Consider the following 13,882-nt stretch of genomic DNA (forward strand, 5'->3'; position numbering starts at 1 on the left):
TCCTCCTTCCTCCGCGAAGGTTTTCCTCATAGGCTTCCCGAGACGACAACGGAAGAGTTGAAGATACTCACCCGAAACGCGCGTTTAAAAAAAAATTTTTTTTAAAAAATTACGATTTTGAGGAGGAGGCGGCGGCGGGAGACGGGGTGGGGTGAGGTGGGAGAAGCTTTTGGAAAGGACCCCCTTGCCTGCCATAGAGAAAAGGCGGCGCCGGAAGTCTCTTCCCGTCTCACCAGGCAGGGGGGAACGCTTGAAGGGGTGCACATTTCCTGTTTCCTAGCAACAAAAGGAAGTATTTGTTGTTGCCCTCTCCTCCGGGACGCTGACCAGGGAATCCCGGGGTCTCCAGGCGAGAGGCGGTGCGGGGGCCCCCCAGCCCGGCGTGCGGGACCCGTCAGGGAGCGGCGGGACGTCCGAGCGGCCCGGAGGATTTGGCCTTGCCCGGCTTTGGTTCCCCTCGGCCCGCTCCGTCCGTTGCTCGGCGAAGAGCTCGGCGGCTCTCTTCCCGGGAAATGGTGCGTCGTCGCGGGGCCTCTTTTCTACCTCAGGGCGGGATCCCGCGTGGACCGTGAGCCTCCCGCCCGTCCGCCTCGAGCCGCCCGGGAAGCGGGCCCGTGGACGGGGAGTTGCCTCGCTCGCGCTCCGGGATCCGAAATCTCAGGGTTTTTTTTGGGGGGGGGGGGCGCTCGTCGCTGCTGATCGCGGCCTCCTTCGACGCCCGAACGCCGCCTCTCCCGCCGATGCCTTAGAAAGCCTGGAATACCTGCGGGCTGCTGCTGCTGCTGCTGTTGCCCTACTTGAACGGGATGCTTCCCGGTGGGATGTCCTGAAATGCACTGGAGTCTACGGTTGGCGGTCCAGCTCCTCGCCTCTCTCTCTCTCTCAGCACTCAGGGTCTCCTCGTGTTCTTCTTCGGCCTCTGGGCCCGAGGCTTCTTCCTTGATACCTCCTGCTCTGAATGAAGATGGGGCTCTGAAGGCCTCCCTCGATCTTGAAGAGTGTTGCCTTTGAAGGACTTGGCTCTTGGGAAAGCCAGGGGGGTTGGTTGTTCCCCTGCTCTGTAGCTTGAACTCAGCCCCCCCCCTCCCGGAACGGAAAAATCAACTTACACACCCACTCGTCGCCAACTTCTTTTCTGATTTGTGCATGTTTTAATGTACATTAAGATGTCCGCCTCTTGGCCGCGTTCCCTGTTTTGGGAGGAAGGACGTTTGTGTCGGTGGCTCCTGATGAATGAACGTTGTGCTGGTTTGGTAAACTCAGAATGATCGGACAGGTAAGGTCAGGTATGTGCGTGCATGGGTGCGTGCGCGCGTTCGCTTGTATTCAGTGCATAGTTCTTCCAGTCTGGTTGCCATCCGTTCCCATTAACTGCAGTTTGCGTGGTGAGGTTCAGGGATGATGGGGGGGTTACAGGCCCAACCATCTGGAGAGTAAAGATTGGGCAAAGCCTGGCTCCGAAAAAATGTAATATAAAGTTTTTGTGCGCTATAAGTCTTATTTATTATAAAACCCATGCTTTTGTTGTTGGGTGAGGAAAAATTTAGTTTAAAGTACTTCTTCCTTTTTCCTGGATCTCTCCTTGTGCCTTGAGATTAGAATAAAGTACAGTAATTGGGCAGGAGAAGGCAGACACGCAAGGAAATTTCTGTTATTGAGCAGAACAAAAAAATAAAAGAATGACATCTGGTGAAATCAAACTCTGTTATGGGCACTGAGATATCTAGTTTATTAGACCTACCTAAGATATCTAGTTTATTAGACCTACCTAAGGTCTAATAAAACTAGTGTTTTGTTCTGCTTCAGAAACTCCTAAATTTCTGGCTTATAGTCTCGGACCTAAGTTAGTTTCCTCTCCCTTTCAAAACACAATTGTCAGTCTTTCTGTTCTTAGAGAACAGGAGAATTATAGTCCATTGTGCTGCAAGGCCTCCAATTGGAAAAGGTTACTTTACATCGCTGCAACAAAAAACCAGTTCTAACACACCCTATCCACAAATTGAGGATTTCATAATTTGAGGTCACTTGATTTATTGTTACTTAACTATGCCCCTTCTTCTTACCTGTGTTTTAGAGCTCAGAAGCTGAAACTTGCTAATTTAGGTTTTAAAAAGCCAGTGTGGTTTACTTAGCACATTTGTTCTAAGAGCAGCTTTTATTCTTGACACTGCATGTGTTTGTTATAAAACGTCTCCCACCGTATCAAATTAATGCATAAAGGAAGCTAACAAGATGCATGTTATAAGAGCTTCCCTCCCCCACCACCACCACCTCAAAATACCCTGAGCAATAGCCATTGCTATATTTTTGGGTCACTTCTTTCGTAATACGATTGTGTATTAAGAACCAAAGAGTGAATAATCAATATTCTAATACCTATCACAACCAGCCAGATATTTCCAGGAAGTCTACAACCAGGACATAACAACATTTCCTTTTGTGTCCTGCTATGACCCTTTTCTAAGAAGCTGGCATTCATTCCATTTTTTTATTATTATTTTTTGTGTGACTGGCAGTGTTTGTAATGGCTCCTTTTCTGATTTGCTATTGGCTGGTTTCTGTGGGAAGACATTGCAAAAGAGGGAGGTGGAAAAATTAGAGCACATACATGTAACAATCTTCTTCACACAAGTACCCTCCAGATACGAAAATGCAGGAAGTTCTTGACTTACAACAATTCACTTAGTGACGATCTGAAGTTAAAATGGCACTTTAAAAAGTAACTTACGATTGTTTTTCACACATATGACCCCTGCAGCATCCCCACGGTCACCTGATCAAAATTCGGGCGTTTGGCAACTGGTTCATATTTATGACGGTTGCAGTGTCCCAGGGTCATGTGATCCCCTTTTGCAACCTTCTGACAAAATCAGTGGGGAAGCCAGAGTCGTTGACAACTGTGTTACTAACTTAACTGCAGTGATTCACTTTACAACCATGGCAAAGAGAGGTCATAAAACGGGGGGGGGGGGAGAAAATCACTTAGCTGTCTCAGCAATAGGCATTTTGGGCTCAGTCGTGGTCGTAAGTCAAGGACTACTTGCGGTACCAAATTCATGAGCAGAGTCCTGCAGCTCCAACATATTAAGCGTATTGCATGGATTGAGCCACTACGGCTTGCAAACTGGTTTGTGGTTTACTGTGTTGGGTAGACCGTATTCAGTCAATCCTGATTAGCGTGGCTAGCCAAAGAAAAGTGAGGCAGCCACTCCATCCGTGCCAGGAGCCTGGGCTTTTCCCACTGATGGGGACCCCAAAAATTACTTCGGAGCCGCCAGATGAGAAGTCTGAAAGCACCTTTGCGGCCGAGCCAACCTTTATTAAAAGGCACGCGCTTTCAGGAGCTGCCCTTGGAGTAGGTACGCTTAGTTTTTAAACTGGGATGGGGAAGAGAGAGAGAAAAACGGGTGGGTTATGCAGATGCGACTTCAGACACGATGGATTTCAAGTACCTTATCCCTTAATGATTGTAACGGGTTAAAAACCCATTTTTGTGAGTGTGGAGATGAGCTGAAACCTTTTCCTCTGTGCGAGTTCAGCAGTTCCTGAATAGGAGGAGCTGTTAGAATCCTGTTTTTCCGAAACAATCATTCGGAAGTGTGCTGTAAAGTGTCCAGGGAGATTAGGATGCAGTTCACAAAAGCCTGTGCATTTTAGTATTATCCCATTGGGGACTAGTCCCGCTAGACACAATGTTTTTCCTGCTATCTTACTGGGTTTTTTCCCCCTTCTTTGGAGGGTGGGAGCTTTTTGGTGCTTACCCTAATAAAAGCTTTGTCCCTATTTAAAAAAACAAACAAACACAACACTAAAGGTAGTCCTCGACTTACAATCACAATTGAGCCCAAAATTTCTGTTGCTAAGTGAATTTTGCCCCCATTTTTAACAACCTTCCTTGCCCCAGTTGTTAAGCGAATCGCTGCAGTTGTTAAGTTAGTAACACGGTTGTTAAGTGAATCTGGTTTCCCCGTTGATTTTGCTTATCAAAAGGTCGCAAAAGCAGATCCCGTGACCCGGGACACTACAACTGTCATAAATATGAACCAGTTGCCAAGCATCTGGATTTTGATCACATGACCCTGAGGGTGCTGGCAACAGTCTTTTAAGTGTGAAAAACGGTCATACGTCACTTTTTTCAGTGGCGTTGTAACTTTGAACTGTTGTAAGTTGAGGACTACCTGTATAGCTCTTGAGGTGAGCTGGTGTAGTGCTTTTAGGCCCCGAAGCTAGAAACCAGGAGACTGTGAGTTGGACATGAAGCCAATGCAGTGACCTCCTCTGAAATCTAGGAAGAAACTAGTAAACCTCTGAAAAACATTACCAAGAAAACTGCAGGGACTGGTCCAAGCACTCACCAGAAGCCAGGACTGACTTGAAGGCACAGCTTCCTATTAATGGAGCAGCAAGAGGGGGAAAAAAATCTCTTTCTCTTGGCCCTTTTTCATGGTTCCTTTTGGTGAACTTCCATCCCTGTTTTTAAAGCTGTCTTTGAAACTGCAAGAATGAGCGCCACGGTTGCATTTTTACACACAGTCAAGCTTGCAGGTGCTACTAATGTGGCTTACACTTTTCCGATTGTGAAAAAAAGAGAGGACTGAAAGGAAGGGATTTTTAAACAGTAGTAAAGTTGCAAAAATATATAAATGGAGGAAGAAATGGGGGAAAAAACCAATTAAGAAACTGCCTCTCCATAATTAACATTTACTGCATTTGGCAGAGTTGTTCTTAATTAAAGGGATGTAACAGATGGCCAGCTGGCTGAATATTGTCTGTGTGTGTGTGTGTGTGTGTGTGTGTGTGTGTGTAAATGACCCTGTGTAACAAAGACACTAGAGTTAAAAATGGGAAATATGAAATAAATGGAACAGCAAAAGAAGTGGGGGGAAACTCCACAATTATCCCATCAAGCTCTAGAGAGTGTTTCTCAACTATGGGCATTTTTAAGATGCGTGGACTTCAACCCCCAGAATTCCCCAGCCAGCATGCTCACTCAGAAATTCTGGGAATTGAAGTCCACACATGTTAAGGTGGCCAAGGTTGAGCAACATTACTCTAGAAAGCTTTAATCAATTAGTAAAACTAAAGAGTGACAGAATAAAGTGACATATAGTGACAGTCCACCTGTTGCCAATTCCCCTCAGAAAATTAGGCATCCTTTATGGCAGGGGTCTTCAAACTTGGCCCTTTTATGACTTGTGGACTTCAACTGCCAAAATTCCTCAGCCAGACACGCTGGCTGAGGAATTCTAGGAGTTGAAGTCCTCAAGTCATAAAAGGGCCAAGTTTGAAGACCCCTGCTTTATGGGGTAAAAGGTCTCCTGTCTCTGTTAAATACTGTAAGATACTCATAAGACGCCCAGGTTCTGTGATTACCAGTTGTATGGCTTCCTATTATACCATATACCTTTTTTTTTTAAGTCAAAGGTTTGACATGAAACTTGAACTGGAATTCTGTACAGAAGAAAAACTCAGTCTTGACTCTACACCTGGTGTAAATTTACACCTGGTATAAATCCACTTTAACTTTTGTGGATTTCAATTCCCAGCATTCCCTAGCCAGCATGCTGACTGGGGAATTCTGGGAGTTGAAGCCCACATGCCTTAAGGCTGCCAAAGTTGAGAAAAGCCGCTCTACGCAAAGATGTGATCTGTAGCATTTGACCATTTCTTGCACATTCTAGTTCCGGTAATGCTCACTCTGATCACGGTGATTCCTCCTCATTGCTGTCCCTCTTTCTCTCTGCAGGTCTTGGAATGGTTGGGCGAGAAGAGGGGACCCGAAGCCGTGGCATGAGACCGAGGGGTGCTTCCAAATGCCAGTGGCTCCCTTTTTAAAGGGAGCCAGGATTAAGAAGGACATTGGACGTGAGCGATGGCTGAGGGGGATGCTGCTCTGAGCAGTGAGCCAACTGTGGATCAGGAGGAACGGCCATACAAATGCAAGCAGTGCCCGCGGAGCTACCGCCATGCTGGCAGCCTGGTGAATCACCGCCGTACCCACGAGGTTGGCCTTTTCCGCTGCCTGCTATGCCACAAAGACTTCTCCAACCCCATGTCTCTGAAGAGTCACCTGCGCACTCATACGGAAGAGAAGCGTCACAAATGCCCAGACTGCGGCAGAAGCTTCCGCGTTTCATCCCAGCTTCCCAGCCACCACTGCCCAGCTCAGGCCAACCAGGAGCAGGAGGAAGAAGGCCGGAGCGATAACAGCTTCCAAAGGGGCCAAGGCACATCTTCTCCAGATGTTGACCCCCGTTCTGGGATGGAAGGCAGCAGCGGGAGCCTCTTGTCCAATCTGGAGAAGTACATTGCTGAGTCGGTGGTGCCAGCTGACTTTTCTCAGCAGGAGTTTCCAATCAAGATGGAACGGGAGAAGCAGGATCCGCTCCCGGGGCACGAGGAGGCTGGGGAAGAGCCTGGGCTGCTGGCTGCCGTGGAGGACGAGCGCCGCTACAAATGCAACCAGTGTGACAAGGCTTACAAACATGCCGGCAGCTTGACCAATCACAAGCAGAGCCACACACTGGGGGTCTATCAGTGTGCCATGTGCTACAAGGAGTTCTCCAACCTCATGGCCCTCCGAAGCCATGCCCGTCTCCACTCAGAATATCGGCCCTACAAGTGCCGGTTTTGCCACAAAGCCTTCCGGTTGCCCTCGGAGCTGCTGAGCCACCAGAAAGCCCACAGCCAGGAGGAGAGCAAGTCCTGGGAGGATTCGGAGCACGACGTTTGGGAGGAGGACTCCATAGAAACTTCAGCAAAGTTGGACATCTATCAGCCACCGCCCATGGGCACAGATTTTGGGGACAGGGCACCCTGCAGCCTTAAAGATACCTCCAAGGCTGGTGGTGGGGAACGCTGTAATCCGGATGGAGAGCTCTGCGTCCGCTGCGGCGGGACCTTCGCCAACGAGGAGGAGCTGAAAGAACACAGTTGCCTTTACCCAGAGGAGGCGGACGAAGAAGAGGCTGAAGGCAGCAGCCCTTTACAAGCAGCACCCAGCTCCAGCGAAGCTTGGGAAGCCCGTCTGAAGAGCGAGGAAGGCTTTCCCATGTTTGAGGAGCGTCCCTTCCGCTGCGGGGACTGTGGGAGGACATACCGCCACGCAGGGAGCCTCATTAACCACAAGAAGAGCCACCAGATCGGAGTATACAGTTGTACCGTCTGCTCAAAACAGTTGTACAATTTGGCTGCCTTGAAGAATCATTTGCGGGTCCACCTCAGGTCCAAGCTCAACGCCTCGGCCCCAGAAGAGGCCTCCCAGCACCCGTCTGGGTTCCTGGACCTGCCGAAAGCGCAGGACTGCCCTGACGACTGCCCAGTCCAGCCCTTGGATGCCTGGAGGGGGCCAGCTGCCTGTCCCAAGGAAGAGGAAGAAAGGACTCTTGGAGAGGAAGAGCGGCCCTACCGGTGTGAAGATTGCGGGCGGAGTTACCGCCACCGGGGCAGCCTGGTGAACCATCGCCACACTCACCAGACCGGAATCTTCCAGTGTTCCATCTGCCCCAAGCAGTACTCCAATCTCATGGCACTCCGCAACCACGTCCGTGTGCATTTGCGGGCTGCCCGCATGCGGGGCAAAGAATTAGGGGACGGTTTGACCTGCAGCAATTGCGGAGAGAGTTTTGAGGAAGAGGCTGAATTCCAGCTTCACCAGCTGCGCCATCTGCCCTGCACGGAGGACATTGAGACGGCAGAAATGCCTCGGCTTGGCGTCCTTCACTCTCCGGAAGCCGATCTTCTTCAGACTATTAAACAGGATGTGGAAGCCCTGGAGAATGGGACAGCGGTGGCCGAGGACATCCTCCTGGCCTCGGAAATGTCTCACGTTTGTCACCAGTGTGGGTTGGCCTTTCCTACCGTGGCTGGCCTGCAGGCTCATGCCGTGCAACATAGCAGTGGAGAGGAGCACTTGGAGGGGATGGCAGAAGGAACCGACCCACCTGTCCCCCTCCAGCGTCTCTACGGGTGCGACCTGTGCGGCAAATCGTACCGGCATTCGGGAAGTCTCATCAATCACAAGCAGACACACCAGACGGGGGACTTCAGCTGTTCACTTTGCGGCAAACACTTCCAAAATGTGGCCTCCCTTAAAAGCCACTTGCGTGGCCATCAGAGGCCCAGGAGAGGACTGTCCGAGACGCTGGTGACCACAAACGAAGAGACTGAAACTGAAAGTAGCGCTGCCATGCCTGTGGTTTTATCTTTGGCAGAAGAGCCGGGAGATAGTTGCAGCACTCTGGGAAAAGATGCCTTAGCCAATGGCTGGCAGTCCCAGTCACGAGCGTCTTCCCCGTTGCCTGGTGATCCTGAAGCTCTTCCCTATCTCTGTGAGCAGTGTGGGCTGGGCTTTGACCAGGCTGAGAACCTGATTGACCACAGACAGACCCATCAAGCTGGCATCTACCAATGTTCTCTCTGCCCTAAAGAGTATCCCACTCTCCTTGCTCTAAAACACCACTTCCACGGGCACGCCAAGGCCACAGCACCCGGCCAGGAAAACCCGGTGGGCGAAGGCCACTCTGAGGAGAAGCCGTACCTCTGCAGCCTCTGCGGCATGATCTTCCCCAGCGAAGAGAGCCTTCAGCATCACCACAGCTTCTTGCACGAGGACGGCGAAGGCCAGAGCGACAGTCAGGATGTGCTGGAAAGGGAAACCGAAGAGCAGCTGGACGGTGCAGGGGATTCAGAGGAGGACCAGCTCCTCTCCCACATCTGCGGTTATTGTGGACAGACATTTGACGATATGGCCAGCTTGGAAGAGCACAGCAATGGGCATCTGGAAGAGAAAGCTGCAGCCTTGGCTGATACCTCCATCCAGCTCCGGCGAGCTCCGCGCATGGAGGATGACCCGCCCCCTCCACCCCCACCTTTGGTGGAAGCACTTCCTCTTGCCGATGACTTGCTGGACAGCCGGCCTTACGCCTGTGGTCAGTGTGGCAAGACCTACCGGCATGGTGGCAGCTTAGTCAATCACAAAAAGATCCACCTAATTGGAGATTACCAGTGCAGTGTCTGTTGCCGGCAGTACCGTAACCTGTCTGCCTACCGGAATCACCTTCGAAACCATCCAAGGTGCAAGATGAACGGCAGCATCGCCCAACTCCGGCAACCGGTCCCTGCTGCAGAAAGAGGGCTGCCTTGCCCTTACGAGAGGCTGAAGGAGGAGCCTTGTGGCGGTTCCCCAAAAGGAGAGGCTCCTCCAAGTAATTCTTTCCTCGCCTCTCCTGTAGCAAAAGAAAGAGTGGGACAAGGAGAAGAGTTGAGCACAAGCCTGCCGGAGAGCAGAGAAGCTCGGGAATGTGGTGTTCCTGGAGAGGGGAATGAGCAGGAGGAGGCCCACCCAGCAGTACAGGAAATGGAGACGGTAGAGGAAGAAGGAGCAGGAGAGGAGAAGGGTCCTCAGGCAGAAGAGGAGGACTCTCTCTCGGAACGCCCCTTCCAGTGCGATGTTTGCGGACGTAGCTACAAGCACGCCGGCAGCCTTATCAACCACAAACAGACCCACAAGACAGGCCTCTTCCACTGCAGCATTTGCCAGAAGCAGTTCTACAACCTCATGGCCCTCAAAAACCACAACCGCACCCACTTTGAAACCAAACGCTACCGATGTGCCGAGTGCCCCAAGGCGTTTCGGCTCCAAAAGCAACTGGTCAGCCACCAGCGTGTGCACCGGGACAGGAGGCCGGAGCCCGCTTTCCACACTGTCCAGAGGCCCCTTCGGACCAGGCGAGCTGGCAAGGCAGAGACTTTCCCACTCCTTCCGGCCACTGCTAAGCAGCGGCCGGATCCCGAAGAGCGTCCGTACAGTTGCGGGCAGTGCGGGCGCTCGTACCGCCATGCAGGCAGCTTGCTCAACCACCAGAAGAGCCACAAGGTGGGGCACTTTGCCTGTGCCTTGTGCAGCAAGGCTTACCCCAACCTCATGTCCCTGAAGAACCACCAGCGCATCCACTACGAGGTGAAACGCCACCAGTGTCCCGAATGCGGCAAGGCCTTCAAGTGGCAGCGGCAACTGCAGAGACACCAGCGCCGGCCTCATCCTTGCAGCCAGGTCACGCCAGGGCAAGAGCCCGAAAGAACTAAAGCAGATCCCGAAAGGGAGCAGGGGAACAGCCCCGGAGAGGCACCTGTTGGGACTTTGCAGAGCCAGCTGCGCCCCAAACGCTTTCGCAACCGCGCTTCCCAAAAGAACCGCAGCCGTGCGCGTACAAAGAAACGCTTGGAGTGCTCAGATTGTGGCAAAGCTTACCGGGCCTCCAGGGATCTGATGCAGCACCTAAGAAGGCATCAAGCTGAGGAAAGAGGGGATAGTCCTAAAGGCAAGTTGCTGGAGGACCTGCCTTACAAGTGTCACAGCTGTGAGCGAACATACCGTCATCCTGGTAGTCTGCTTAATCACAAGAAGGCCCATGCGACAGGCCTCTACCACTGCCCCACATGCCAGAGGGACTTCTACAACCTCCTGGCACTCAAGAACCACCTTCACATCCACACGGACAAGAGACGCCACCGATGCCCCCATTGTGGCAAGACCTTCCGGACGGCCAAGCGGTTGACCGCCCACACCAAGGTCCACGGCAGGTCTAAGGAAGACGAGACCTTCTCCTGCTCCGTCTGCTCGAAGACGTTCTTCCACCATCTTACCTTCCAGCAGCACCAGTTGTTGCACAGCAAGGTTGATGGGCACCGTGCTCCCCAGGGCAGTATCACGGGGGAAGGGAATTGAGGGTTGTTAGCCCACGTGGGAAGGTGCGCCAAGGATTGTATGGCAGGGAGATCCAATTACAGGGAAACGGGTTGGGTGGGAAGCTGGCTTCACGGGAACAATTGTCCGCACGTTGAAAAAAAGGGAAAGGTTAAACTTGGTCATAGATAGGAGCCCTGGGCCACATCGAGGGGAGAAAAGGCAAGGAAAATCGGATCCATGATTACCCAGCTTTTTTTTTCCCTTCAGAAGATAGTTTAAAAAAAATCAAGCTGGGATAGCATGGAAGAGAGCAGACGATGTGGGACGGGGTTGGGGTTTTCTCCTATAACTGAATGTTACGTTGAGCACATAGCATAACACATCTCTCTGGTGTCTCTTGGAAATATGTCCTATCTTTTTCTGTCCCGGATCCTCTTTGGGGAACTGACTTTTAGCACCCTCGAGACTTCAGAGGATTGTGGATCGACATTCTGCTATTTGCATTTTTGAGCTGTTTTCTATCCTTTTGGGAAGTCCGATGAGTAGCTAACTCCATGTTTAAGCTGCATATAGTATTTAAATTGCTGGGTTGTTTTGTTTTTTTTTAATGGCAAAAGTACTGTCTCATAGGGAAAAACAAGAATACTGGGGGTGGGTCTCACTTTTGTTCCCGAACAAAGACTTAAAGAAGAAGACAATAACCCTTGGTGTGGAGTAATCTTTTTTTTAAAAAAAAAAAAAATTCTACCTCCTTCACTCAAAAAAATGTACCCGTTTCCTTGGTATGCAAGGAAACATTAACAACCGTTCGCAAGACATAGGTTTTGATCGCTTTCAAAGGTACTAGGGTTTTATGTGGAATGCTTGCTAAAGAAACTTGACTGAAAGTTTTAGGTTTATGTGGGTAAAACTGGCTCTTCTTGGCAGAACCTCTGCTGGCTGTGATTTATCAGGATAGATCCTGAGGAAAAATTATTTTGGGATTTTTGTGAGTGAGTCATCAAGAAAAACCATCCTTCCATCACCTTCCGAAATTAATTGGACTTCTTACAGGCCTCTCTCTCTGGAGGACGATTCCATTTTCTTAGCCCCCCTTTTGATTCCCCCCCCCTTGACCTCCTCCAAATGGGTTAGCCCACCATCCCTATCACCATTTTGGCTGAGAATGATGGGTGTTACCATCTTAAAGCATCTGGAAGAAGCCAACTCTGGGAACGCCTCTTGGCTATAGCTACCCTCACCACCCTTTGGATCTCTGTGGCTGGTACAGCCAACTGTCCATCTTGTTAAAAGAAGACATGGGATGCCCAGCTGTAGGGGAAAGGATGCACACAGGTCATTTTATGACCCAAACTCTCCCTTAGGGTGATTTTGAAGGCCAGACTCAAATCTCACATTCTTTATTTCTCTTTGAGCCAAATTGGGTTAGGTTGGGAGAAGCATCTGGTGTACTTTTTATTTGAAGGAACCTTTCAAAGTGCTCAACTTTCGGAGCCCTGTCACATCTAGATTGGTTTTGATTCTGCCATTATTTTGAGATGGCATGGAAGGCACTTAATTTTAATTTCTCTTCAATTGCCACTTTGCGTTCAAAATGCAGGGTGTGTGTGTGTGTGTGTGTGTGTGTGTCCCCCAACGTAAATAATATTAATATAAGCCTAATAATTGGGATCCTAGCTGATGTGGAAAGCTAATTAATCTTGTTCTTCATGAGATTTGCACAGGGCTTGGCACAGATTGTATTAGGCCTCCTTCCTCCACCTGATGCTTAGTTGTTGGGTTGTTTTTTTTTAATAAGAAAAAAACCCTTCTGTTAAAGGCATATTTATTCTCCCATTCAGTCTGGACCTGAATTCCCCTGAGGAATAGTTACTAAGCCTAATCCTGCACAATGTGAAGCAGTGCCCTTTATTTCTCCCCATTTCAGTTCTCAACAGGCAAGACTTAACAATGCTAATCAGTAGCAAGGTGGCTCAGGATCATAGGCCTGGTGGTCCAACACTGGGAAGACGACAGAGCAGGAAGCGTAGATTTCCTTTCTTTCAGTTGTCCAGAGAAAAATCTAATTCTGTTTCCCCCCCCCCCCCCAGTACTTGGATCCTTTTAGGGCTTAGTGTTGATCTGGATGCAGATCAGATTGCAGAGAAAGGATTCTAAACTCACCCACCCACCCACCCCGCAAGGGGGGGGAGGACTTTCTCTACAGCTCAGAAAACAGAGAAGGGAATCAACTTGGGTGGGATTGTTTTCCAAACAACCTGAGGTTGTTTTAAAAGACCAGCCAGAATTGAGATGCTTTGAAACGAAGCATCCCAGATGTTTTCCCTGTTCTCCAAGGGAGCAGCCAGAGGTGCATCGAAGAGCTGTCACCCTCATAATCTCTAGAATTTGTAAGTGGTTTATAGTGAGCAGCTTTTAGAATGCAAGGATGCGGTGGGTGGGATTTTGAAAAAATAAATAAGAGGACTAGAAACTTGACCATCACCAGGCTATCTTCTTCTGTTTGGGGTTGGCACGGGTACAACGTTTCACTACTGCTCTGAGGCCAGCCCCCAATTTTGTTCTCATTCAGGTAGAATTTGGTTCAGTGGAAGAATAAATGTTTTTAAGTAGGTCAGAACTCTTCATTTGTGATGAAAAGTTTTATAGAATTTCTAACATAGGCGGGTAATATTTTTAATAGGGTGTGGGAGGGACACGTGTTGGTTTATTTCGCCAGCTGAAATCTGTTTTTCTGCCTTCAATGTTTTATTCCTTACGGTGCCCAACAACGCCAGAATGTTTATGCTGCTGTTTTGGATAACTGACATTTGAGCTCTGGTTCAGCGAAAGAAAGAAAGAAAAAGACAAGAAACCTCACAAAAGGAAAATAAAATTTTTGAGTTTCGTACGTTTTCAAATGCTTCCCCTCCTCCTTAAATGCTGGCACGAAATACGATCCAAGGCGTTATTGGATGTCATTAGATGTGAAAGCTCCTGGCTGGGAAGGAGGGTGGTGGTGGTGGTGAAGAAAGGCAGAATGGAAGGAGGAGACGTTTTTCCAGCCTTCATATTTTGCTGTGCTGACATGCTCTCAAACCCCAGCCTTCCCAAATTGATACCGTCAATGGATGGGCTGGATGACAGTCCCTATCGTCCCCAGCAAGCACACTGTCTGGCAGGAACTGGTGCTCTGGTTCAGGTTACCAAGCC

General features: G+C 49.8%; 1 protein-coding gene across 1 annotated transcript; it reads left to right on the top strand.

Annotated features, from left to right (window-relative positions):
* The first annotated feature begins 343 nt into the window (after positions 1–343).
* On the top strand, positions 344–13,584 carry LOC308677425 (zinc finger protein 646-like). Its single transcript, XM_081343795.1, has 2 exons — positions 344–1,276; positions 5,747–13,584. Exon 2 carries the CDS (start codon positions 5,873–5,875, stop codon positions 10,727–10,729), a length of 4,857 nt encoding a protein of 1,618 aa, XP_081199921.1. The 5' UTR covers positions 344–1,276; positions 5,747–5,872; the 3' UTR covers positions 10,730–13,584.
* Positions 13,585–13,882: the final 298 nt, after the last annotated feature.

Source organism: Vipera berus, assembly GCF_964194415.1.
Source record: "Vipera berus genome assembly, chromosome: Z".
NCBI lineage: Eukaryota > Metazoa > Chordata > Lepidosauria > Squamata > Viperidae > Vipera > Vipera berus.

Bases quoted from the DNA above. Each gene is read 5' to 3' on its own strand.
- LOC308677425 (XM_081343795.1), top strand. From the start codon at position 5,873: ATGGCTGAGGGGGATGCTGCTCTGAGCAGTGAGCCAACTGTGGATCAG.